The 27,774-nt window shown below is 39.8% G+C and overlaps 1 protein-coding gene across 1 annotated transcript in view; it reads left to right on the top strand.

Annotated features, from left to right (window-relative positions):
* The window catches only part of LOC137320655 (centromere-associated protein E-like), a 125,051-nt gene that overhangs the window by 55,065 nt on the left and 42,212 nt on the right, over nucleotides 1-27,774 (top strand). The window contains exons 19-33 of the mRNA XM_067982333.1: nucleotides 252-406; nucleotides 2,491-2,694; nucleotides 3,367-3,544; nucleotides 7,065-7,198; nucleotides 8,795-9,037; nucleotides 11,475-11,600; nucleotides 13,470-13,730; nucleotides 14,699-14,950; nucleotides 15,150-15,395; nucleotides 17,024-17,278; nucleotides 17,491-17,751; nucleotides 23,451-23,600; nucleotides 26,096-26,335; nucleotides 26,952-27,212; nucleotides 27,405-27,665. Of these exons, the coding sequence (XP_067838434.1) occupies nucleotides 252-406; nucleotides 2,491-2,694; nucleotides 3,367-3,544; nucleotides 7,065-7,198; nucleotides 8,795-9,037; nucleotides 11,475-11,600; nucleotides 13,470-13,730; nucleotides 14,699-14,950; nucleotides 15,150-15,395; nucleotides 17,024-17,278; nucleotides 17,491-17,751; nucleotides 23,451-23,600; nucleotides 26,096-26,335; nucleotides 26,952-27,212; nucleotides 27,405-27,665 (3,227 nt within the window). The remainder of the gene's footprint in view (nucleotides 1-251; nucleotides 407-2,490; nucleotides 2,695-3,366; nucleotides 3,545-7,064; nucleotides 7,199-8,794; nucleotides 9,038-11,474; nucleotides 11,601-13,469; nucleotides 13,731-14,698; nucleotides 14,951-15,149; nucleotides 15,396-17,023; nucleotides 17,279-17,490; nucleotides 17,752-23,450; nucleotides 23,601-26,095; nucleotides 26,336-26,951; nucleotides 27,213-27,404; nucleotides 27,666-27,774) is intronic.

Below are 27,774 nucleotides of genomic sequence, written 5' to 3'. Positions count from 1 at the left end.
CAAACCATATGAAGCAAGATGAACCCATAATCATCTAAATCTTCACTGTGGGGGTAAAGGGAGGGGAAGGGTGATATTTACAGATAGCTGACCCTACTATATTTGTGTGTGCACATTACTTGTTGGGGATTAAAAAATCAGTCTCTAATATTGAAATCCATGTATATGAGTAGGTCTTAATTCTGTTTATACCCTTGTACTTTGAAAGTGTCAACCAGCATTTTAATACCATCATCTTTTTATGAATTTAGATTTATTGGATCGTGTTAATTTGGAAAAGAACATTGCTGATCTTAAGCAATGGTTGGATAAAGCAGAAAAAGAAAAGACTAGTCTACAGCAAGAAGCAGACCGTTTATCGCAATACAAGTTGTTACCTGAAAAAGTAGATGAATTAGCAAAACAGGTAATGAAAGCACAATGAGTACCTAGAAAGTAGAGAATACTTGACTTTTATGAATGTTATGACTCTTTGGAATTCTCTACCCCAGAGGACTGTGGATGCTGAGTCATTGAATATATTCAAGGCTGAGATAGATATATTTTTGCACTCTAGGGGAAATCAAGGGATACGGGGATCGAGCAGAAAAGTGGAGTTGAGGCCAAAGGTCAGCCATGATCTTATTGAATGGCAGAGCAGGCTCGAGGAGCCACATGGCCTACTTCTGCTCCTAATTCTTATGCTTCTATTTATATTGGAAAGAAAGGGCTTGTGCTTATATACCACCTTTCACACCCTCAAAAGACCCAAATGACCATTGAATTACTTTTGAAGTGCAGTGACTGTTACGTAGGCAAATTTTAGAACAGCTTCCAATTGTGCCATTTCCCTTTATTGCCCAGTCACCCTGTTAGAAACTTAGAAAATCTCAAGCCTGTCGCAGATGACATTATTTATTCCATTCTTATCCTTTTTAAGTTGTTTTTCTAGAACCTTGTCAGAGCAATATAGTTTCTCCTACTCTTGTGAAGTAGTTAGTTAAGAGTCCTAATTTTTCCTTTTTCATTTTGGCACAGCGGTTTTACAATTAAAAAGTTCTTGCAATCATTTTCATTGTGCAGTTTCTGGGTTTACTTTTTGAGAGTTAGTTGGCTATTGTTTTTATACCCAGTGGAGTTATATGCTTTGGTTGATGCCCATATTAGGTTGTAGTTTTGGTCATACTGTGCACTTACAACTGTAGCCTGCAATTTTGCAGATTTCACAGCCTGTTCATTTGTATTAAAAGCTCGCAGGACTGTTTTCTTGAAAAAATTGAAACTAATCTGATGTCAGTAGATTAGTTCTCTTAACACACTCTTCTCCCTTTAGTCAGACCTTGAAATTGGGAATTGAGTGCAAAATTGAGAAGCATAAAACATTCCAAGTTGAGGTGGAAATTTGTGAGGGGCAAGTGTAAAGATTGGGCTACACCAAGAGAACTGCAAAGCCAAATTACAAACTACTTTGTGTAGCTAGAGAGAAGTCTTGTTGTAAACTTCTATGATTCTTGTTGTAAACTTCTATGATTCTATGCCAAGTGCAGGCAATTGGGACTAGCTTAGTGGTATAAACTGGGCGACATGGACATGTTGGGCCAAAGGGCCTGTTTCCATGTTGTAAACCTCTATGATTCTAAGTCTGTTCTGTGTCCAAAGATCGTACTCTGGCTCAAGCCCTAAAGCTTCACTTGACACACTTGCTTCCAACCCATGCATTGCTGCAACTAAATCTTCAGTTCATTGCAGTAAAGATTTATCAAATGTTTTAGGTATGATCAACCTGGGCATGTTTCAATTAGTTACTCCATATCTTTCAAATACATATCTGCCACCTTCAACACCTAAGATTGGAAGTTCTTGCAGTTGGACAATTCAGTCTCTTTTGGCTGTGTGCCTAAAAAGGGAGATTTCCCCCCGCTGCCCCCCAAAATCATTTATTGAGATGACAAAAGGGTAGAGTGAAGGAGAACTCATAATGTTCTATGACTTCCACTGTTGGATGACAACAGTCATAAATCATACAGGGTAAAATAAAGGAAAACTATACCTTAAAATTAAGGTTTACTTGCTGTAAGTTTTGTCACATTTAATGTGCTACAGCTTGTATTTATATTTAGATAGTGCTTTTTAGAAAAGCGCCATGGTACATGATATTGGGAGAGATGGTCAACCTAGCAGGAAGTAGGAGAGAAGTGAATAGGTGACATAATCCATGATCGAAAAGGTAAGTTATGAGCAGTCTCTTGAAACTGGGGAAGAGGTGGTGAGGCAAAAGGGTTTGGGAGGAGAATTCCAGAATGCAGAGACATGATGGCTAAAAGCTCAGGTACTGATGGAGCAAAGGTGGGGGCATTGCACAATAGGCCACGCTCAGGCCAGTAGTGGTTGCGACCTACTACATACGGCTGGTGAAGATGAGAATTTTTACCTAAAGTGTGCTGGGGAGCAGGGAGCTAGTGTGCATTGTTGGGAGAAAGTTAACTGTCCTTGCCTTGAATATGCTTCTAGGTTTTAGAGCTAACAGAAGAACTGAATGGTGTTGCTTCCGAACGTGATAATTTGCTGGTAGGCAGAGAAGAAAATGTTGAACAACTTAAGAACTTGCGGGGAGAAATGTCGGCTATGGTCCAGGATCGGAACAAATTCCAGGAAGTTCTGGACAGCCTTCGATCTGAGAGGGATCTTCAGGAAAATCTGAAAACTGGGCAGCAGGTAATTTTTAAAAAATATCTGGTTGGATCATTAATCTTTAAAGTGAAGTCCCTGGGTATTTTTTAAAGCTCAGTAAGAATAATGTGATATATTTGGTCACCAGTAGAAATCCTCTTGCATTCTTTTTCGAGTTGTTTTTCCTTTCAACAGAACAGACCTATTCTGATAGAAGAAATGACCTCAAACAATGAATGTTTGCCATTTCAATTAAAAATTAAAATGCTAAAGGCATTCCCATCATTGCCCTGCTTTCTTCTCTCCTCTCTAGTGAACTCAGTTGTCAAATGATATAGCTCCTTAGTTGCCGAGTTTTCTTAATCTGAAGCTTGATGTTTAAATTTTCTTCCTTCTGCCTGCCATATAAGCCAAGATATGAAAATGGATTATCGTTAGCAGCTTTTTGCCCACAGATTCCAGGAATGGGGTAGATTCTTTTAGCGTATGCTAAATATTTAATGGATTATCATAAAGGGGGGCCAATTGTGGTTCCATAATTCACAAATGAAAGATCAGCCAGCACTGAATTTAAGGGGTCAATGCGAAATGCATATTGACATGGTAATGTCACCTTACCGGCAGGCAAGGTAAGTTCAAACATCGAAAAGCAGTTATTTGTTCTGCAGCATTTTCTTTAGACATGACTGAAATTCATTGCCTGTGTGCTTTCTACAGAATGAAATGCAGTGTAGAGTGGAGAATCTTGAAAAGGAATTAGATCTGTACTCCACACAGCTTGCAGAAGAGAAGGCTAAATGTGCACAACTGCAGCATGATATTGAAGATAAAGAAAGACAAGTTAAAGAGCAAGAGCAGCAATTGATGCAGGATCTTGAGAAACAGAAGGAAATGGGTGAGATTAATGAGACATTTTTTGTCTGAGCTCAAATACAAGACTAAGTTATGAATACTTTTAAATGATATCTACTGTTTTCAAACTAAATCATTACACAGAATTATTTTAATGCATTAAAAGTAATAATTTGAAACATTTTCTTCCATGTTGTTTTAACCTTTGCCAAAGGCCTAAGCTCATTTTATAATTAGGATTTTTTTTAAAAAATGCTCTCAAGCAGGGGTTCTCAAACTTTGAGTGCCCCAGCCTCTGAGAAACACCATGATATCTCCCTAGCCATTTTATTTGATTCCAAATTTAAGATCATGTCAGTGACAGGATTACAATTCCTGTATTTAGCACACATTGCCATTTTTAAATGTAATCAGTGATCAAATTTGTGCTTATCTTTGGTCAACAGACATGCATCACTCTACCTATTTGAATACAAAAATATATCCAGTGAATAGCTACATTTTTCATTTTAAACTTTCCATATCTTCTTTGTTCTGCAATTATTGCTATGTTCTTTTAATTATACATGTCCAAATGATTCTTCCTTGTAAACTGTCCTAAGCTACAATTTAATTTATAATGCGACTGATTTGGATTGCATTGAGAACTGTAGGTTAGTAAGTGAAAAAAAATCTCTAATTGGTATCTTGACTTCATAAGTCAAAAGAAAGAAATGAATTGGAAATTGCAGTCACTCAGTAGTCACTGTGATTCCCTGTCAATCCTGGTGCCTGCTCAGTCCTCACATGAACTGTTCTACTCTGGCACTATTTGAAGCTGCAGGATTGCAATTGTCACTTGAGCAGAAGCTTATCAGTCACTGGACCACAATTATTAGAGGAAGCCGCTGGCTTCCAAGTTTCCCAGGGACCCACCTGTGTGCCTGTGGGCGACCCGAAACCGGAAGTTCCACTGGCAGCTAAAGCCGGTGGGATGACAGTTAGAGCCAAATGTACTTCATTGAAGTACTGAAGGCACTTTACCTGTGACCGAGTAAGTGATTAGAAAGATTTTTAACTTACCTGGGCGGCTTGCCCACTGCTTCTGATTCTGGTTGAACGGCCGGATCAGGGAGAGAGAAACTAAATAAATTAAATTTAAAAAGAAATGCAATGACGTTAAAACACTAAATGCACCTACCTTTTGAAACCTGTTCCGATATCTGATGTCTCTCTCTTCACCATCCCGATGTTCCCCCGATCGCCCGTTAATGTTAATCATCAGCAATCAACGTGCGATCGCGTATGGAATGGTATGTTTTGTTCATGTGGGTTTGCCACGCGCCCAATCGCACCTGCCTCCCTGCTAATATCGGGGCCATAGTGTCAGGTCACTGTGCCTCTTAGACAAGTTCACACTCACAAGAGGAATACTTCACAGTTTAAGTACCAGTACTCGAGTGTGAACCTATAGTGGACACATTTTATGGACCTGCAGCAATAATTATTGGTTGAAACCTGTTGTCTCATTAGATAAATGCAGATCCTGGTAGGAAGGAGTGCTCTGTTTAGAACATAGGTATAAATGTAATATCTTAACTCCATACCAGAAGTTTGAGCTCATAATCTGACAGTCCAGTATAGGAATGAGGGAGTGCTGCATTGTCAGCAGTACTTTCCTTGTGGATGAACCCCATGTGCCAGCACTAGTGGTTCAGGTGAACATTGAAGTCCAGATCCAAGTCTCTGGGCTCTGAGGAAAATGCATGGCTGGAAATGGAGACTGGTATCTCCCTACTGAACCCCCAGCACAGTTTATCATTTATAAACCTTCAGAGGCTAATGCTAGCCAGAGATGCTCGTTGGTGCGATAATCTTCTTACTCTGGAAAGACGTTTGTTCCTCCCAGAAGCTGGTCCTATCAACCCTCTCTGTAATCTAGTGCAATAGGGAGCTCCTACAAAGACTCATTTGGGTTGATTTAGAGCCTGACGAGAAGATATGACTAGTTCATTGACAAATTTCACCTCTCCCAGTAGCTATATCCTAGCATTATCTCTAGAATTAACAATACAATACAGACTCGAGTTAGCTTAAACCACCCAGCCTCTTCCTTAGAACCCTTCTTCTGCTTCCCAACAGTCTCCCACAGATACATCTCAACTATGTACATCATACTCACCTTCATGATGAAATCTGAGGGAAGCCTGGGAACCAGTACGAGGAGGAGGCGTGGTGGATGGTGTGGAGGTAGTCCCTCGCCGTCACCACCTGTAGCAAAACGCAGGGACCAACTTGAGACCATAAATTGCAAATACCACACAGCACAGAAGCGCCACACAATTCACCCCTCAATGCCAGATAATTGCTGGAGGTGCTGTGGCCTGAAACTCGCCATTCTACATGTATTCTAGTCATGCCTCACCCCTGCATTGTTCTGGACAATGGCTTTGAAGACCAGAAGAATCATGGCCTGTCCTGCAATTCCAGCAGACCTTCCTGAGTGCTTGCTGGGCCTACCCACTGGTGAGTGAGGGCCCCCGCTATAAGCAATCTAGCACAGCTTTAACTACGAGGTGTAACTAGGTGCATTCTTCCCTTGGTTGTGGAAAGGACTGCACTCCTGCACAAACATATTGCTGAAGCACATGTAGGGTATATCCCATTCGGAGTGATGAGTAGCCTGCACCTGGAAATACCAAGTGGTTTGGGGCCAGTTGTGGAGGCTCACATGGCACAAACTCTCCACTCCACTTCCAGCACAGTGACCCACCCACTGACATGACGATTACTAGTAAGCAAGCTATCTCTTCTCTTTTCCTCCCTCTCCCCACCCCACCCCCCCCGCCCCCCCCACTTTAGTTCCCAGATCCAAATAAATACCGGAGACCAATAACAAACAATTAGCTGTAACCCCTAGACCCGTGTTGCTCCCAGTCATGAGAAACCTGATGGTATCAATGTAATACTCCTGCAGGCACATGCCATCAAAAAAAATCCAAAGACTTCATAACATTTTTGTGAATGTAAACTGTTGAACTGAAAAAAAAGCAGGGAACTTTCCCAAAGTCCTCTTTCTTCCGCCAACCAACACCACCAAAGCAGATTAAGTGGACGTTCATCTCGTTACTTTTGAGATTCTGCTGTGCTCACAGTGGCTGCCCCATACCTGCACTGCAAAGTAGTTCATTGCATGTGAATAGCTTTGACCTATGAGATGAGGTGCGATATAAATGCAAGCCTTCATTTTCTCTTTTTAATAAAGTGTTATTAAATAGAACTTTAAATGAAAGTAGCATTACTGAGGATGGAATGAAGTTGGTAGTTGCAGTTGTGTTGATAGGTTTGTGAATTGGCATAGCTTAGTTTCCAAGCACTGACTTTATTAGTTGATTTTTAGGTTTTTGCCTTCAGGAGATTATTGGTGTCAGGCATGTATTTTTAGCATGTTTTTTCCCTGTACAAAACTGTGATTAACAAATGACAGTCAATTCAGAAGTTGAACAAAGTAGTGCATGGTATATAGCGATAAATCTTTACATTGTTTGGAAATGTAATTTGTTACAACTTATTTTTCTCATTAGATGATCAATATTCTAAAGCTTCAGAAAATCTTAAACTACTTAATGAAATGAAAGAAGAGATGGTGATTAAATTGCAAGTCCTAACTAAAGCCAATGAAGAACTGACAATGTCACAATCCAAGTCTCATCAAAAGGTTAGTTTACTTGAACAACTTTAGTTTGCTGTGTGTTTTCCCATATGTTTCATGATATAAATATCCTAAAATTGTGATTCTATTTAATGACCGTGTTGGTTTTGGTTGATCTTAAATTTCTGGTATACTGGTATTTCATCTCCTGTTCAAATGGGCATAGTGCATAAAAGTGACGTCCATCTCCTGTCTGGGGGTGTAGTGACTAAAGTTTTATATCAGCTAATGTATTTAATGACCATTTTTAAACAAAAGTGCAGAACTATTTTGCCTCAATCAAATTATAAAATCCCAGTGGCACTGGTGCAGTAATATTGTCTATACCCTTTCCTTTGCAAAATGGATACACCACAGGAAATGCAATGCAGGGGGAGTAGAATATCTAAAATGCACATTACAGTGAATGGAAAGTGCTTTTATTTCTGGTTCAATTTTCCACTCTGCACAATGAGGTGAAGGTATACTAGAGATCAGATCACCATCCACTTCTCTCACCTCATTGGCTGCAATATGTATGGTTAGGTCTGATGTAAGTGAAAGCTCTCAATATTCTGTCCCAAAAATGCATTTTAATCTTAATCTGAGGCTCATTTACCAATGAGCCAAGATGATATTTCTATTTACTGCAGTAGCCATCCTCATGGCCTCAGAATTAATTTACAAATCTAGCACCAAATGGGGTTGCATTATGCTGAAGTTTTGCTGTTAATTTAAGACCACTTAGAACTGCATTGAGACTGCCAAGACTCCTTTCATATAACACCCTTAGACTGCAGAGGGAGGAGAGTACTGTTCCTTCTATCTTGCCTGGATACCACCTCAGCTGAAGGAATAGTGTGCTAAACTCTGGCCCCACCCCCAATAGTTAGTATGTTGTAATCCAATTAAAGTTTACCTTTTTTAAAAAAAAAATGTTGATTTGACTGGCTCCCCTTCATGTCTCCTGTATATAATGATTATGCAACCACTTGCATTTATATAGTACGTTTAACATTAGTGAGAAGTCCCACAGCACTTCACAGGAGTATAATTAGACAAAAATTGACACCGAGCCAAAGAAGGTGACATTAGAACAGGTGACCAAAAGCTTGGTCAAAAAGGTTGGTCTTGAGGAACGTCTTGAAGGAGGAGAGGCAGAGATTTGGGGAGGGAATTCCAGATCTTGTGTCCTAGATAACTGAAGGCATGGATAATTAGACCAGGGTGTGCAAATGTGATTGTCTCCATTTTCAAGTCTTACATTGTGGCCTTATTTTTATATAATACTTGATTTAATATATTTAAATAGCAAAACGTGCACAAGTTGAGATATAGAAGTAGTTAGTTGCAGCATAGCAATTTTCCTGCAGTACAGGCTAGGGAGCTGGGAGATGCAAAGCTGAGACACTACAACCACCACTGTTTGGTGTAAGGGAATGAAAATGAATAACTACATCCTTGGTGTGCGAACACATACTGTAATAAACTTTGAGGTACAGTTTCTTTTCTGTTTACCAACTCCAAAGGATTTTCATATGGCAGTATCAACACTAATGTGCATAAGTGAATCTCTAAGTGAATAACTGCAGTAATAAACTACTTCTGTTGCCAAATATTTAGGAAGTGGAATGTGAAGTTGGATATGCAATTTGTGACCAGGAAGAAGGACCTTTGAATATGAGCATTGTGGCTGAAACAACTAACCAAGAGCTTGAGACAGAGGATCTAACAGAACAGCGTCTCTTACTTCAGAAAAACTTTGAGTCACTCAGTAGTGAAAAGGAGGAGCTGCAACAAGAATTGACGAGCCTTAGAACTGAGAGGGAACAGTTGAAGTGTGATCTTCAAGATAATATTGAAATGGTAATTTTAAAGATGTTTCCCGTTTTACCATTAACTTAATTGCCTTGGAGTTTTAGTTAAGCAAAAAGATATAATTTAATAGCCCAGTGATCCATCTGGGGTAATTGATGGAACAGTGCTTCTCAAGAAGTTTATACTTTCCAAAATTTTACACTCCAATTCCATACTTTATAATACCCCAACCTGCTAATTTGTCCTCAGTTTTTGACAGCACTATATGATTTTGTAACTAAGTCTGAATTGCTGGGTGGTTTTCTGAAGTTTAACTAGCAGTTTTGATCCTTCATTCTGAATCAGCTGGTTTGTTCCATTGTATAAATTTTTGTGAGATCGATTTAGATATAGAAAATGTTCATATTTCTTGGGATATGCACCAGTGTCTTTCTGACCACTGTCTTTTGTTAATTGGATATGTGTAACAATTTGGCCTCAAACTCCACACCAGAGTTATTACAAGTAAAGGGTTTAAAACAGGAAAACTTTTTTTTAAAAATGGTGCTTAACCAGAATGAAAGGCAATATGACTCCCTGCTTGAGGGAAAAGTTGATTTGAAAGATTTATAGGATATCCAAACCAGCTGAATTTACCTCTGAAAAATAACTTGTTGGTTTTGTACTCCTTCCATAACTGTTCTTACAAATGTAAAGAATCTTACAACACCAGGTTATAGTCCCAACAATTTTATTTGAAAATCAAATAAAATTGTTGGACTATAACCTGGTGTTGTAAGATTCTTTACATTTGTCAACCCCAGTCCATCACCAGCATCTCCACATCATGTTCTTACAAAGGGTAATTGACTTATTAGACTTTTCAGACTTGCTTTGTATATGTACATATTCTTGGAAGCAAACTGCTTAGTCTTGCCATTAATTGCAATTTCACTAGTCCACCAGTATTTCAAACAAACTATTCCAGTCTGACTTTTGTTTGGCAGGTTGGTACTTTTTGGTTTCCACTGAAATGCCTCTTACAGAATGGTTTTGTCTGTATGTGAACAGGTGTACAAACTATTTAAGTTTTATAACTGACATCTATTTGCAATCTCCCAGTCTGCTGGCATTTAAGTCAGCTGTGAGACTGCTGTCCTGGTTAACCAGATTGAACCATCTCACTAACACTGGTCAGTCCATATGAAGCCATTGTGAGTCATGCTTATTTCAATTTGTAATCGCAATCGACCCTTTAACCTCATGTCCACAGCAAAAGAGTAGTTCCCATAAGCATTTCCTTATCTCCTACGGACTGAAACTTGCAATATTAGGTTTGACATGAATTGGTTAGTGTACCACCAGACTGACTATCTTGTGTGATATTTCACACCAGAGACTACATATTACCATGTTCTTTGCATTTAAAACGGTGGTAATTATCACATTGTCTGAATGTGTTGTTTGGGCTAGAATTAAGAATCAAATTTATTTATAAATGAGATGAAGAAATAGAATGTGCACAGCAATACAATGCTTACTGCATAAGTTGTTTCAGACAAAATGCTGAATCTTTATAAGGTGATTCTAGTTAACTTTTGAACTGAGTCGTTAATGAAACATTAAGAGCACAAATGACGCTATGGAGCCTCACTCTGCCTCTGCCGAAAATAGGCCAACTCAACTCTTCAGCTCTCAAAGGGAAATTACTTTTGCTTTACATGCTTAAATCTAAATGATTGGGTTGAGTAGCGTAGCAGCAGGGCTGGTCGACACCCACCAGATAAAATTAAAACTCCAGTGGCTAATGTTGTCAAGATTTGCTCTACATTCCACTTCTAAAGTAGCCATATATCTTGACTTCTCCAATAATTATATCTGAAATTCACTTGTAGACTGATTCATTTACAAGGTGGGTATTAATATCAAATTGGAGTTAACCCACTCTGAGATTATGGTGGATAGACAAATGTTACAAACCTACTTTGTGTACGGTGTTTTTTTGAAAGTATTGAAAGAATTAACACAACATAAGCATGCTGTAGATTTATCTTCCCATTTCTGCCCTTGTCCCTCATTGTTTATTAACCCAAATTTGAGGGTGCCTGGATGATCAATTTGACAGTCTGTTTTGTTAACCATTGAAACACAGCCTACATGCAAAGAACTAAGGACTATCTAGTGTTTTATGGAATTGGGAGAAGGCAGGTGTCAGGTAAATCATGAGCACAGAATGTAAAACTCAAGAAGCACCATTCCAACAATTTTCCCATTACTGGATGGTGAATATAAATAAACTATCTGGAGAATAAACTAATTTTGGAGAGTACCAACCTTTTGGTTTTGTTACTATACCTTCAGTGAGTGGCTTTGTTGTGTACACATGATGTTGTCAAATAGCGTACTAACTGTTACTGATTTCTTGGGTTCTTGATTATAAAGAAATGAACCTAGGTCTACTAATTATGTAATTAAAGTACTTTTTTATATATATATATACATATAGTGTATAGAGAACCAGGCAGAATTGAGAAATCTACAAGAAAAACTAAAACTGAATCAATGCGCAGGGATGGAACTAGAGAAAAGGCTGACTGAAAAGGAGCACTTAGTAAATGAAGAGAAGGAAAAGGTAGGAGAAGTTTTGTACACGTCTGCTCTTGCCACAGGTACATAGAAATAGAAATGACAACACAGAAACGGGCCATTTGGCCCAATCAGCCTCCAAACAACCAATAGTCGTAATCCTCTGTGCCTACCCTGTTCCCATATCCCTTTTTCCTTCAACCACCTATCTAACTTCTTAAATGTTGACATGATCTCTGCTTCAATCACAAATTCTGGTACTGAATTCCACAGTCTCTCAACCCTTTTTTTAAAAAAAAAGTTTCTCCTGCTCTCTGCCCTAAATCTTGTATCCATGTCTTCTTATTCTAGAACCCTCAATCACTGGAAGCAGTCCATTTCTATTTACTCTGTCCCATCCCTTCATAATTTTAAACACCTCTATCAAATCACCCTTTAATCTCCTGTTTTAACAAATTTAAAAACCCAATTTTCAAGTTTTCTTATTTGTCTTTCCACATACCAGGCAGCATCCTAGAGAACTTGCACTGTACTCTCTCTTGCCTCAACGTTCTTCCTATGGTGCGGAGCCCAAAACTGTATACAGTACTCCAACGTGGTCTTACTAAGGTTTTATGTAGATTCACCATTACATCATGACTTATATTCTATGCCTTTTCCTGTAAAATGCAGCATTCCATTAGCTTTCATTGTGACATTATATACTTGAGTTGCTGCTTTTGATGTCTTCTCAGAATTGGAAGGATGTGGCCACTTAAAAGGGTAAACTTCTTCCAACCATCTAAGTTTCCTACAGATCTCAAGTTGATTTTATGCACAATCTTAATGTGTTAATTGTGTTATTTTAATTACCTCATTACTTGTGTTACCAGACAAAATTCTGTAATTTAAAAAAAAAATTCATTCTCTGAACGTGGGCTTTGCTGGCAAGGCCGGCATTTATTGCTCATCCCTAGTTGCCCTGAGTAGCAGTTTGATACTGCAGAGGGCAGTATCAGTTAAGAATCAACCGCGTTAGTGTTTGACTGGATTTGCACCGGGTAAGGATGAGCATCAAAGAGCCGATTCTGTCCTCACCCGATGTCTACGCGTGTACAGTTTTCATCAGGTGTCACTGTAAAGCAATCATCATGAGATCACTGTTTAATTTTCTCTCTTTCTGTTCCTTCCCCTTGTCTGATTAAGAGTCCAATTGTAGCTGCTTCCTCTCCTGAGAGCAGGTAACTTGGCATAGACTAGAGGTCAAACTGGATCCTTCCTGATCTGCATTGCTCAGTTCCATAATAGATAATGCCCTGACCAACTGAGCATCTTCCTCGTGCTTCACATGATCAGCCCGGATCAAAGGCTACTCAATTCAATTTTAACCAGCTTAGTTCAGGCAACCTACACCACAGTGCCTAATAATCACTGGATCTCAGTCAATGAGGGGGCCCACCTTGAGAGAAACAGTGCCTTTAGCACCTTTTCAAACTATTCTGGACATAATGAACAAGCTGAAGTTTCACGTAATCTGGTTGGCCATATATCAATTTGAAGAGAAGGCTAAGAGGGCGGTGAATATTCAGTGGCACTCCTCAGATCAGCCCCATGGCCACATCATACAACACAAGGCTCCAGGATTTCTATTCCTGAACGATGCCTGTGGGAACTGGTGGGGCTTATCAAATCACATTCATTTAAAAAAAAAATTCATCAAAATGCAGCTAACTTTCATATCTTCAGTTTACTTTTTTTTAAAAAATCAATTCTTTGGTGGAGGCTGATTATAAAGTGAGCTGATGTAAAGTAGTATTTCATGTGAAAATTTCTGCCAATCTCCCACATGGACAATTGGTACATCAGGATAATCTCATGCAAAGGTGAGGAGGACTGTATCCCCGGTAAATGTAATCTTGCAATATGGTTTCATTAGGCACAAGGGCTAACTGAGGAACTCCACAATGTGGTGTCTCAATGTGACCTGCTGAAGAGTGAGATCAAAGAGTTGAGGGCTCATGTTTCTAAAGAACAAAACACAAAAGTTCTAGAAGAGGAATTCAACCAGCGCCTCCAGCAACTTGAGGATGAAAAATCATCCATAGTAAAGGAGAAGGATGATCTCCAGGAGATACTGGAGAGTATCATTTTACAAAGGGATGAAATGCAGAGCACCCTGCAAGAAAACACTGAGCTGGTGAGTTATAAATTCTTAATGACTAGAGGGGTAAATATAACTGGCCGGATTTTGCTCTGAGCGGCAAATGAACGGCATCTGCTGCTTGTTAGACATGCACTGGCCCGTAGACTTATCATGGGCTTTTGCACTGCAAGTTCCTCTTATCGGGTCCTCAATCCAGCGCAGCGCCCTCTCCTGGGACCTGTGTGACTGGGGCAAACTGCTGTGTATCCCTTTAACCAATCAGATTGAAGCATGTTAATAAGCCAGGCAGACACAGTAACCAGGATGTGTAAGTTGGAATAGTGAATTCAATGTCAAATCAGTTACAGAAAGTGGAAAAAAAAGAGGGTGAGAAATATTGAATTAAAAGGCAGATAAGAGACAGAAAGAAAAAATTAAGATGTCAAAATTATTTTTAAATGTTCAACAATTAAAATGTGAGGATTGAGACTCCACACTTGTAAAAGTAAATTTTCAGTGCCAGAGAGGTTGTTTGGGAGTCATTAAGATTTTCCACTACGTTAAATGTTTGCTTAGACTTGTATTTTAAAAAAAAAATTTGATGTGACTGTTTTCTGGCATGATTACGTAGCTTCCACCCGGACAGTAGAGTAACTTCGCCCTGTCGCATTTACTTCAACGGTGAATTCTTGCGCAGCTTACGAAGGAGCAGGGCACCTGGTACAGCAATGTCTAGATTTCCGCGTTTAACTGCATCATGTGCAGTCGCCAGAAGTTGCTGTACAATTTGCACTGAAATAATGGTGAGTGCCTTAGACTCGCAGTTATTTTTAGAGTAAAATCTCTCCCAATAGCTTGTTATGATGGGGTCCTTGTATCCTCACTGAATTTATTAGCCACATTTACTGCAGTATGGCTTCCGCTGTGTACAGGATAACTTGATGAAAATGTGGAGGAAGACTTTACCAAGGTGTGCTATCTGGCAGTACAGTTCCAACAGTAATTTTTAATGTTTTTATTAGATGCAAGAGCAAACTGAGGAACTCCACCGTGTGGTGTCTCAGCGTGACGTACTGCTTGGTGAGATCGAAGAGCTGAGGGCTCATGTTTCTAAAGAGCAGGACACTGACATTCCATTAGAGAAATTCAACCAGCAACTAGAGGATGAAAAATCAACCATAGTAAAGGGGAAGAAGGAGCTCCAGGAGATACTGGAGAGTGTCAAAACACGGAAGGACAACGAGAAGGGCACCCTGCAAGAGAATACTGAGATGGTGAGTTCAAATTCTTAAATTCAGCGAGGATACAAGGACCCCTTCACGACAAAAATTATATTTCCCCTTTAGTTATTAGCCAGATTTACTGCTGTATAGCTTCAGGAAAACCTCTTGAAAATGTGGAGGAAGACTTTACCCCAAGTTATACTATCTAGCAATACGGTTCCATCTGTAATATATTTAATGTTTCTATTAGATACAAGAGGGAACTGAGGAACTCCACTGTGTGGTGTCTCAGCATGACGTGCTGTTCAGTGAGATCAAAGAGTTGAAAGCTCCTGCTTCCAAAGAACAGAGCATGGAAATTCAGGAGGAGAAATTCAACCAGCGCCTCCGGCAACTAGAGGATGAAAAATTGTCCATGGAGAAGGAGGAGATACTAGAGAGTATTAAAGCACAGAGGGACGAAGTGAAGAGCAACCAGCAGGAAAACACTGAGATGGTGAGTGTTTCAAATTTGGGTTTGTAGCAGATATCTACTTGGGTTCAGTGGCGTCAGTTGTTCCCTTTTAATTGATCTGGTTGCCTGCTTGTTATGCAAGTTGAGTCCCAGTGTTTTAGATTTACTAGTGTGCTACAGGGTCCTAGGAGTGCAACAATGAAACTCCTTTGTGTTCTGGACCAGTCTCTGTCCCTTATGCACAGAATGGTTACAGCACAGAAGGAGACCATTTGGCCCGTCGAGCCCATGCCGTCTTTGTAAGAGCAATCCAGATAGTCCCATTCCCCCGCTCGTTCCCTGTAGCCCTGCAAATTTTTTCCCTTCAAGTATTTATCCAATTCCTTTTTTGAATGCCATGATTGAATCTGCTTCAACTACCCTTTCAGGCAGTGCATTCCAGATCATAACTACTCGCTGTGTTTTTAAAAAAAGCTTTTCTCATTTTACCTTTGGTTCTTTTGCCAATCACTTAAATCCATGTCCTCTGGTTCTCAACCCTTCTGCCAACCCTTTGGCCTACTCCTGCTCCTATCTCTTATGGTCAATGGGAACAGTTTCTCTTTATTTACTTTATATAAACCCTTCATGATTTTGAACACTTCTATCAAATCTCCTCTTAACCTGTGTACTCCTTCAGTCTTTCTGAAGGCGGATTGAGTTAACGTTGGGCAAGATGGCATTCTGTTCAATTCATAATCAGCTTTACTCTATAGTAGGCAAAACATATTGAATATGGAGTATTGGGAGAAATACTTTGTGTCATCAGTATAATTTCTGATTGCGTCAATTGCGAAAATAAAGAACACATGTAGATTAGCCCATTTCAGTGGGTCCTTTTACTTATTGTAAAAGCATTAACTCTTTCCTTTCGTGATGGAGTCCAGAACAAGGGGGCATAATCTTAATTAGAACTAGGCTGTTCAGGGGTGATGTCAGAAAGCACTTCACACATAGGCTACTCTTTTCCCCCCGAAAAGCTATTGAGGCTAGGTCAATAGAAAATTTCAAAACTGGGATTGATAGATTTTTGTTAGGCAAGGGTATTGAGAGTTAGGGAACCAAGGTGGGTAGATGCAGTTAAGATACAGATCAGCCATGATCTCATTGAATGGTGGAACAGGCTCGAGGGGCTGAATGGCCTATGTTCCTATGTTTCTTCCTGTGTCCCACAAAAAAATCAAAAAAACTGTTTCCAACACCAAGCTGCAAAGTATCTTTGAGTAACCAGATATGATCAATGATCTCTCATTTTTTTCAGTCTCTGAGAAACAACTTCCCATCTCACATTAACACCATTGTCTGTCTACTAATTCCTGGCCTTTGGCAGCTAACCCTTTCAGGCAAGCTTTTGCTTTTTTTTAAAAAAAAGCACTACTAAACATAGCTCATGTCCAAGTCTTTTCAGTGGGGGAAAAATTGGCTAAAATATCCTGAACTGACAGTAATTTATAAATTGTTAAATTCTAGGAAGAAAAATTCAATGGCTTGTCTTAATGGGGACATTTACTATAGTATGGCCTGCTGGTGTGTACAGAATAACCTCATGAAAAAGTGGCAGAAGACTTTACCAATGTATGGATCCAGCAGTGTGTTCCATTTGTAATTTTTAATGTTTCTATTAAATGCAGGAGCGAGCTGAGGAACTCCACCGTGTTGTGTCTCAGCGTGACATACTGCTCAGTGAGGTCGAAAACTTGAGAGCTTGTGTTTCCAAAGAACAAAACACAGAAATTCAGGAGGAGGAATTCAACCAGCGCCTCCAGCAACTTGAGGATGAAAAATCATCCATAGTAAAGGAGAAGGATGATCTCCAGGAGATACTGGAAAATGTCAAAGTACAAAGGGACGAAATGCAAAGCACCCTGCAAGAAAACGCTGAGATGGTGAGTTATAAATTCTTAACAACTAGAGGGGTAAATATAATAGCTCATAATTGGGCCCTTGTATCTTCATTGAATTTACTAACCAGATTTACTGCAGTATGGGTACCACGGAGTGTGTAAAGGAGAGCATCATGAAAATGTGGAGGAAGACGTTACCAAGCTATGCTATCTGGCAGTATGGTTCCATTTGTAATTTTTAACGTTTCTATTAGATGCAAGAGCGAACTGAGGAACTTCATCGTGTGGTGTCTCAGCGTGACGTACTGCTTGGTGAGATTGAAGAACTGAGAGCTCATGTTTTCAAAGAGCAGAGCACAGATATTCTGCAAGAGAAATTCAACCAGCACCTCCAGCAACTAGAGGATGAAAAATCAACCCTAGTAAAGGAGAAGGAGGAGCTCCAGAAGACACTTGATCGTTTCAAAGCACAGTGGGACGACATGAAGAGCACCCTGCAAGAAAACACTGAGGTGGTGAGGAAAGGTTTTTTTAAAAAACGAAGTACAATATTTTGCTATAAAGCAGGCTTTTTATCCTTAATGAATTCATTAGTCAGTTGTATACCTTAGGCATACTACAGCATGGACTTGCTGAAGAGTGAGATCAAAGAAATTGAGAGGGCTCATATATTCAGAGAACAGTACGGAAATTCTAGAAAAGGAACTCAACCAACAGTTCCACCAACGCGAGATACCAAGTCATACTAAATGTAAAAATAAATACAATAAAATGGTAATACACTGCAGGGTAATCAGCATCTGTGAAGAGGAAAGACATGTTATGAAGTTTCCAATATGTACCTTTTTATCAGAACTCTGAAAGGTAACATTTGAAATGCTATAATTTTTACAGATACTGACTAACATGCTGTGTAGTTTCAGCATTTTCTGGTTGTATTTTATTTCCAGCACTTAAAGTATTTTTAATTGTAATTTGTGAAATTTAAGTGAAAGTGTTATTTGATCATGAAATTAAGTGAGGGAAGCTGTTGCAAATTGTTCAAGGATCTTTATATGCTGCGTAGTCATCCAGCTATTGGACACAGTTTAAATGGGCTATTTTTATTTACGGCTAGTTACCAGAGATGCAATAAACCACAGGTGTTACGTGGCAATAAAGTTTAATATTGGAGACAGTGCTAACCTGTAAGATCTTTGGCTGATGCTGCTTGATAAAACTCATGCAAAAATTCTAATTAGCAGTATTGCATAATTATAAGAATGGATGGTGGTTACATAGAAAAAGAATTGCTATCATACACTCTAGTGAATAGAAAATTGTAAGTTTGTAAATTGCAGCCCTTGATGCTCATGTGATTTCACGGCCCCAATATTTGCGGGGAGGGTGTGGGGGAGGCTGGGAACGGCCAAAGAGCCCAATCAGGCCAGGGATGTGGAGATCCAACGGCAGTTAACTTTAAATCGGGCTCCCAATTGCACTGTGGGAGCTTGATTTAAACATGTTAATGAAGTATCCCGCTTTTCCATGGCGGGACACGAACGCCACGAAACCAGCTGCCGTAAAAACGGCAACGTGCGCGATCAGTTAGGGTCGTGTTTCGTGCATTTGACTGTTTAACCCAACCTTCTCCTGCCCGTCGTAGTTGGCGGTGGGGGGCTTAATATTCGAGGCCCATGTTTCAAAAGGCAGCAAATGAGGCTGCTTCAGTCTGGCTAATCTTCATAATCTGTAAACAACCACTTTGTAACGAGCTGTAACTTCACAGAATGAGTTAGTATTCTGAATAGCTCTTATGACTGCCAGATGCATTAAATTTTCCTGAAATGTCCTTTTTAAATTGTAAAAAATTAATAGGGTCTGTTCATATTTTTAAATGAAGCCTTTTTGTTCTAAAGATAATATGAAGCTTTAAATTATCTTGCTGTGACTAATTTACGGATGAGGAACGTAAGATACAAACATTGCAATGCATACGTTGAGACACAAAATCTGAATCTGAGGCATTTTCTGCTGTTGTTTCATATGGATATACTTGCAAAGTGTTCAAACAGAAGCTTTTGCAATGCATATTTGCTATAAATTTTCATATACAGTGGTACTACACATCTGCATTAATGCAAGCATTTCTGGCACTGAGTGCTAGAGGCGATATAACGAAGTTGAAAGCTGGGTCAAGGTTTGGAGTCCCAAATGCTCTAAAGCAACACTTGTGATCTTGCACATCTTGGACTGCACACCGCATGCAGCATAACTCCAGCCTCAGCACAAAGCCGTTTTTAAAATGTGCCCAGCTGTCCATTGTACCTTCTGGGAACTTTATAAACTTACTTTTGACTTGTGTTTGTAGTGAGAAGGGCCTCACTCCTGCCTAATCTCATATTAAAAATTAACTCGCGTGAAACTCTGCCCAAATCATCATCAGTATAACGCTATTGTTAATATACAGCACGTCATTTGGTATCTGTATAGAGGGATAACTGGTTAGTGTTACGAGTGCATATCATTCATCAGAACTGAAGACTAAAAGATAAGCAAGCCTTTTTTAGAAATTTTTGAAAAAAGAGATGAGAAAGGGAAATTCAACAGATACTCTAATCAGAGTTAATTAGTATGACCTGCAAACTGAGCTGTTAGATGATCAGTGAACTGGTAATGAGAAAAGAACATGCAAATAGGCGAGAGGATGAAAAGACATGGGAGAGGCCCACACAAACAAAAAGAGAAACTGGAGAAAGAGGGGGGAAAAAAACTTGCAAGTGCAGCATGTCTGAAATAAATTTTTTTTAAACTGGCAAAACAGTGGGTCTGCCAATTCTGAAAAAAAAATGCCGACCCAACCCCCACCCCACCCCATGCACCCCAGCTAGAACTGTTCTGACTAGGGGCCTACATCCCAAATGTTAACCATACATCCTTTGCTGTAAAATAAACTGAGGATATAAATAAAGTCTGAAGCGGAGGATTGCAGAGTGCCCAAGTGAAAAATGAGATCTTGTACCTGAAGTTTGCATTCAGCTTGGTTGGAGGCCAAAGACTGTGAGGTAATATTGTGAATTATTTGAAGTAGTGAGCCACAGGATGATCTTGTAGGATATGTGGGAACACACTGTTCTTCTGGGGGTGGAGGGGGGAGGGAGTGGATTTGACATTTGGGATTTAGACACAGTGCTGGTGGAATGTCTGCACTTGTGATGGTGACTTGTTTTTTCTTTCTTTTTGGACTGGTGGACTCACTGTTTTCACTGACCTGTGTATTTCCAGCAATTTCTGTTTTTGATTTCTAGCATTTGTAGTTGCCAGACCGTATCAATTTAATTGAAGATGTGACAGACTGTCATGGCTGCCACTGTTCCTATTTCATTATGGAATGTCAATTATTCTTCCCTCCCTTCCCAATTGCTGGTATCAAGGTATAGTTTGGTGTGAAGTTTTTACTAGTTATTCTCCACACTATTTCAATTGAACTAGAAACCTTTAGCTTTGGACAGTACAGTGTATCAAATTTTTAAGTTTTTTTGAATGCCTTGTAGGTAGCCATTTGCCACAAGAAATCTCATTGTCTAGCAGTTTGGTATGGTGAACTGTCAAAGCTCCATCAGCATGGTCTAGACAATTCAATCCTTTATCATGGTTCAAGGACAGACAATTCAACCACTTCAATTTTTAAAAAAAATATATATATATCCTGGGCATATTTTCCATATTGAGTAAAATCCCATGCCAAGTTCCATATTAACTCTACAGAACTTTGTTTTCAGTTCCATTGAAAGCTGAAATCATATGGATATACCTAATAAATGTCAATTATCTCCATAATTTCTGCTTATTATATCTGCTCGACCCAGGGTTTATTAATTATTTTGTACGGTTGAACATCCAACCAAGAGGGCAAGTTAACATTATACGGCAAATGGACTCTCATCACAAGATGCGTACCAATGAAGACCATTCGGCCCATGTTAGTTCATCCATCCAAACAAAATACTATAGTCGTCCCATCATATTGAAATCATTTAAAAAATAATTGGATACTATATTTGCCTGCACTTCTAAACCCCGATGTCCCTTCATTGTCGAGACACTTTGTGTGAAGCAGAACTTCCTGATATCAGTCCTAAATTTGCCCCTCTATTTAAACCTGTGTCCCCTTGACCTGCTCTCGCCATTTAGTTTGAAGCAATTCTCTGGATTTACCTTTCCAATCAGTTTTATTCTCTTGTCTGCCTCTAAAATCACCTTTCAACCACCTTTCAATGCTGAAAAGCCCACAGTTGTTCCTCCTGCTTCTAACACCAGAGATTGAACCTGTGGCTCTTCTTTGCAGTGCTTCTAATACTTGAACGTCTCCCTTATGTCTTGGTGACCAGAACTAGATACAGAACAAAAGATCTGATCGAACCAGAGTGACGATGAGCAAAACAAATAGAATGTTGAACGATATAGCCAAAAGAGTAGTATGTCATTCAGAGGAAATCCTGTTGCAACTGTATACTGCTCTTGGCTATTTCAGTACCATTCACAGAGTGTATGTTGCCTAATTTTTCATAAGAGTATTCAATACTTAGACTTGTAGGATAGGGATGTTGAGTGCTTGAGGTCCTTGCAGATCAAGATGGCCCATACCAGTTCAATTAGGCAAGTTTTGTCTACTAGCATTGTCTAGCAGAAACTGTCTCCTGGCTCAGCTCTATGAGGCCTGATGGGAATCTGACATTAGTTTGTAGACATCTTTTACAGATTATGGTATTGCAGTGGCACAGTGAATTATTTAAAGTTAGGTGGAAAAGATTGGAGAAAAGTAAAATTTAAATTAAATTGGACTCAATAGAATCATAGAACGATACAGCACAGGAGGAGGCCATTTGGCCCATTGTGCTTGCGCCAGCTATCCAATTAGTCTTCTAGCACTGCAAATGTTTCTGCTTCAAATATTTATCCAATTCCATTTTGAAAGTTACTATTGAATCTGCTTCCACCACCCTTTTAAGGCAATGCATTCCAGATCATCACAATTTGCTGTGTAAAAAAATTCCCCTCATCTTCTCCCTGGTTCTTTTGCCAATTATCTAAAATCTCTCTCTTCTGGTTACTGACCCTTCTGCCATTGGAAACAGTTTCTTATTTACTCTCAAAAGCCTTCATGATTTTGAGCACCTCAGTTAAATTTCCCCTTAACCTCTGCTCTAAGGAGAACAATCCCAGCTCCTGTAGTCTCGCCACATAACTGAAGTTCTGCATCCCTGGTACTGTTCTCCAAGGCCTTGAAACCCTTAATAAAGTGTGGTGCTCAGAATTGGCTACAATACTCCTGCTGAGGCCTAACTAGTATTTTATAAAGGTCTAACATAACTTCCTTGCTTTTGTACTCTATGCCTCTATCTATAAAGCCAAGGATCCCATATGCCTTTTTAACAGCTTTCTCAACTTGACCTGCCACCTTCAAAACTTGTGTACATACACCCCCAGGTCTCTATTCCTGCATCCCCTTTAAAATTATAACATTTAGTTTATATTGCCTTTCCTCATTCTTCCTACCAAAATGAATCACTTCATACTTCTCAGCGTTAAATTTCATCTGCCATGTGTCTGCCCATTTCACCAGTCTATGTCCTCCTGAAGTCTGTTACTATCCTCCTCACTGTTTACTACATTTGAGTTTCTGTGCCATCTGCAAACTTTGATGTAATATGAGGGACAAAACTGGTCAAGTAGTTACTTAATTTTTTGTAATGTCAAATTGTTTAGTAGTTTAGGGTTAATATTGTAATAAAACTATTTGAGATTTTGAATAGCTTTATTGTATGAGCTGAAAACAAACACAATTATTTGACCCATTAAGTTTCTCTGAACTTGCTAGTCAGCTGAGAGAAATCCCAAATAACCCAAGTAAATGAATTAACTGTTGCTTTTAACCTAACAAGCTATCTGTTTTTATGCTTCCTTGGGCTAAATATAAAATAGGTATAGCAGCAGGTGCTGTGCTGTACTGTGCGCACGAGGTTGATGCATTTGATACACATTTGATAAAATTTATCTTGGGATTGGTTCATGTAAAAAAAAATCAATGGATTGAAAACATCAGCTCAAATAGCATAAATTATATTAAACAAATTATCTGGAGAGATCAACGTAACTTGTCACCTTGGTGTAACGTTTAGGTAATGACTTTTGAAATCGCATTGTTGCAACTTATGGAGTTAATTCTTTTCAGTCCGTGCAGGCCAAAGGAGAACTGCAGAAAACACACGAACAGTTACGGCAGAAGGAGCTAATGGTGAATCAACTGAAAATTGAGATTCAGGACAAGAATGACCTGGTTTCTAGTTTGCAGGGCAGGCGCTCTCCGAGGCAAGATGGAAAGGTAGGATTTACTAAGCATATCGGAAGCATCTAAAATTTCCAGAAGTGAACAATCTGGTTCTGTAAAATGCACAATATTAAGCTAAGTTAGAACTAGATACAAACCACTACCCTGGATTAATTTCTTAAATTAAACATAAAAAAAGTTCTGCTAAAGTTGTATTTGTTTCGAGTTGTACCCATGAGTTAGTCAATATTGCTGCGAAGCCTCACTCCTAAATCATATTGGAAAAAGTGTCATTGTTTGCCAGTACCTTGTTCAAAGTGACCAAAATCTTGAGTGGGGGGGGGGGGGGATGAAATGAGCAAAAATATGGGTGCAGATTCCAGAATACTAAAACAGGTAAAGGAAAATACAAATACTATTGAAGTAGATACGAAAACCTCTGCAATCCTTTAAACAAAAAATCTTGGGTAAAGACAAGAAAACAACGTTTTAAAATGAGGAAAGTGGAAATAATCAAAAATTGTAGTAATACTGTTTTTTTAAAAGAAAACTCTGCTCATTATCACATTGCTGTTGTGGGAGCTTTCTGTGCACAAATTGGCTGCTGTGTTTCCTACATTACAAAAGTGACTATTCTTCAAAAGTACTTCATTGTCTGTAAAGTGCTTTGAGACATCCTGAGGTTGAGAGGTGCTATATAAATGCAAGTCTTTCTTGCAGAGAAGAGAGGGGGTAAGAGGAAACTACCTGACCAACTATTTCATTAAGTTAATGCTGCTATAGTTTAGTGGGATCTTTCACTTTTTTGGGGTGCTGGGAGTGTTGATTTCAGTTAGTATTCCTTTACTTTCTCTTACTGAATAACAAGGAGAAAAGTAGTGCTGAATCTCAGCTCTAACAGTATACCACAGCTGGTGATGCCATAGAGGCCTTCAACAGAGATGGAATGGTAGCTCTGATCAGGGCAACAAATGAAGGGCAGTCGAGCTGTTTTGAGTCCGATTGTTCCAGAAAATCTGTACTGCTAAGCTAGTTATTAACCAAAAAAGAGAGAACCCTTTGAAATTAGTTACAGGCTATTCTAGTAGGTGTACAGCAAATTATTTGGCTTTCTTTGAACAGATTGCCTTTAGCATGATATAATATAAATCACAGATTAAGCCTCAACTGGAGTATTGTGTCCAATTCTGGGCACCACACTTTAGGAAAGATGATGTGGCCTTAGAGAGGGTGCAGAGGGGATTTATTAGAATGGTACCAGGAATGAGGGACTTCAGTTATGTGGAGAGACTAGAGAAGGCTTATAGCTGAGAAGGTTGTGGGGAGATTTTAATAGATATTTTCAAAATTATGATGTGTTTTGATGGGTAAATAAAGAGAAACAGTTTCTATTGGCAGGAGGGTCGGTAACTAGAGGTCACAGATTTAAGATAACGGGCAAAGAACCAGAATTGAAATGAGAATTTTTTTTATGCAGCAATGTTATGAACCTGGAATACACTGCCTTAAAGGGTAGTGGAAGCAGATTCAATAGTAACTTTCAAAAGGGAATTGTGTATATATACTTGACCATATATATACTGGACCAGCCATATAAATACTGTGGCTACGAGAGCAGGTCAGAGGCTGGGTATTCTGCGGCGAGTGACTCACCTCCTGACTCCCCAAAGCCTTTCCACCATCTACAAGGCACAAGTCAGGAGTGTGATGGAATACTCTCCACTTGCCTGGATGAGTGCAGCTCCAACAACACTCAAGAAGCTCGACGCCATCCAAGATAAAGCAGCCCGCTTGATTGGCACCCCATCCACCACCCTAAACATTCACTCCCTTCACCACCGGCACACTGTGGCTGCAGTGTGCACCATCCACAGGATGCACTGCAGCAACTCGCCAAGGCTTCTTCGACAGCACCTCCCAAACCCGCGACCTCTACCACCTAGAAGGACAAGGGCAGCAGGCGCATGGGAACAACACCACCTGCACGTTCCCCTCCAAGTCACACACCATCCCGACTTGGAAATATATCGCCGTTCCTTCATTGTCGCTGGGTCAAAATCCTGGAACTCCCTTCCTAACAGCACTGTGGGAGAACCGTCACCACACGGACTGCAGCGGTTCAAGAAGGCGGCTCACCACCACCTTCTCGAGGGCAATTAGGGATGGGCAATAAATGCTGGCCTCCCCAGCGACGCCCACATCCCGTGAACGAATAAAAAAAAATTTGCAGGGCTATGGGGAAAGAGCAGGGGAGTGGGACTAATTGGATAGCACTTTTAAAGAGCAGGCACGATGGGCTGAATGGCCTCCTTCTGTGCTGTAAGATTCTATGATTCTAATATACAAAGGTACTACCTGGAGCAGTCTTTATTCTTTTAAAAGCAGTGCTGCTTCTGCATTTGTGTTCTCAATCCAACAAACAAGACAGTTTTGGAGATAAACTCTAATGTGTGCAGAGTAACTTCAAGGAATGAGGAAAACTGACTCCACCAAGGTATGTGTAATCTGACCAGTATGTTTCCACATGTAATTTTATACATTTCCGTTAGACTCTAGAGTTAGCTGAGGAATTTCTCCATATGGAGTCTGAGCATCACTTGCTTAGGGCTCATGTTTCCAAAGAGCAGAGCACGGGAATTCTGGAAGAGGACTTCAACCAGCGCCTCCAACAACTTGAGGGTGAAAAATCATCCATAGTGAAGGAGAAAGATGATCTCCAGGAAATACTGGACAGTATCAAAGTACAAAGGGATGAAATGAAGAGCAGCCTGCAAGAGAAAGCTGAGATGGTGAGTGTAATAGTGTGAGAGGTGGACGATATATAAGCCGTTGGACCTTTTTCCGAGATAGGGATACAACTTTAAGAAGTTATATAAATGGCGGTATAACTTTAAGACTCTCAGTCTGTAACAATAAAAGGCAGGAAAATAGTTCAGTTGGGAGAGTAAGGAACTGAGAGGGGTAAGAGGTAGACTGGAAAGTAATACCTATCGCTGTCTTGTTCATCGCTCTGAATAAAGACCCCATGTAGGTGAATAAACCTCACTTGTTACAAGATCTAGTCTGCGTGTCTAATTGACCATTGGGTCGTGGGCCTGCACCAGCTTGTTACGGTGTTGTAAATTCTTAATAACTAGAGGTGTAAATATAATAGCTTGTCATGATGGGGTCCTTGTACCCTCACTGAATCCATTAGCCAGATTTACTGCAGTATGGCTTCTGGTGTGTATAGAATAACCTCATGAAAATGTGGAGCAAGACATTACCACAGTATGCATCTGGCAATATTGTTCCATCTATCATAGCATGGCATAGCACAGAAGGAGCCCATTCGGCCCATCGTGCCTATGCCGGCTCTTTGCAAAAGCTATCCAATTAGTCTGTAATTTTTAATGTTTCTATTAGATGCAAGAGCGAACTGAGGAACTCTATCGCGTGGTGTCTCAGCGTGACGTGCTGCTTGGTGAGATTGAAGAGCTTAGAACTCATATTTTGAAAGAGCAGAGCACGGAAATTCTAGAAGAGAAATTCAACCAGCAGCTCCAGCAACTAGAGGATGAAAAATCAACCATAGTACAGGAGAAGGAGGAGCTCCAGGAGATACTGGAGAGTGTCAAAGTTCAAAGGGACGAAATGAAGAGTACCCTGCAAGAAAACACTGAGATGGTGAGCTACAAATTCTTAACTAAAGGGGAAATATAATTTTGGTGTGATGGGGTCCTTGTGTCCTCACTGAATTTACTGCAATATGGCTTCTGGTATGTAGAGGATAACCTTATGAAAATGTGGAGGACGACTTTGCCAAGGTATGCTATCTGGCAATAAGTTTCCATCTGTAATTTTTAATGTTTCAATTAGATGCAAGAGCGAACTGAGGAATTCCACCATGTGGTGTCTCAACGTAACGTACTGCTCAATGAGATCGATGAGCTGAGAGCTCATGCTTCCAAAGAGCAGAACACAGAAATTCTAGAAGAGAAATTCAACCAGCAGCTCCAGCAACTAGAGGATGAAAAATCAACCATAGTAAAGGAGAAGGAGGAGCTCCAGGAGATACTGGAGAGTGTCAAAGTTCAAAGGGACAAAACGAAGAGTACCCTGCAAGAAAACATTGAGATGGTGAGTTACAAATTCTTAACTAAAGGGGAAATATAATTTTGGCGTGACGGGGTCCTTGTATCCTCACTGAATCCATTAGCCAGATTTACTGCAGTATGGCTTCTGGTGT

Source organism: Heptranchias perlo, chromosome 4, assembly GCF_035084215.1.
Source record: "Heptranchias perlo isolate sHepPer1 chromosome 4, sHepPer1.hap1, whole genome shotgun sequence".
Classification (NCBI taxonomy): domain Eukaryota; kingdom Metazoa; phylum Chordata; class Chondrichthyes; order Hexanchiformes; family Hexanchidae; genus Heptranchias; species Heptranchias perlo.
This window is presented reverse-complemented; position numbering and strand designations above follow the sequence as displayed.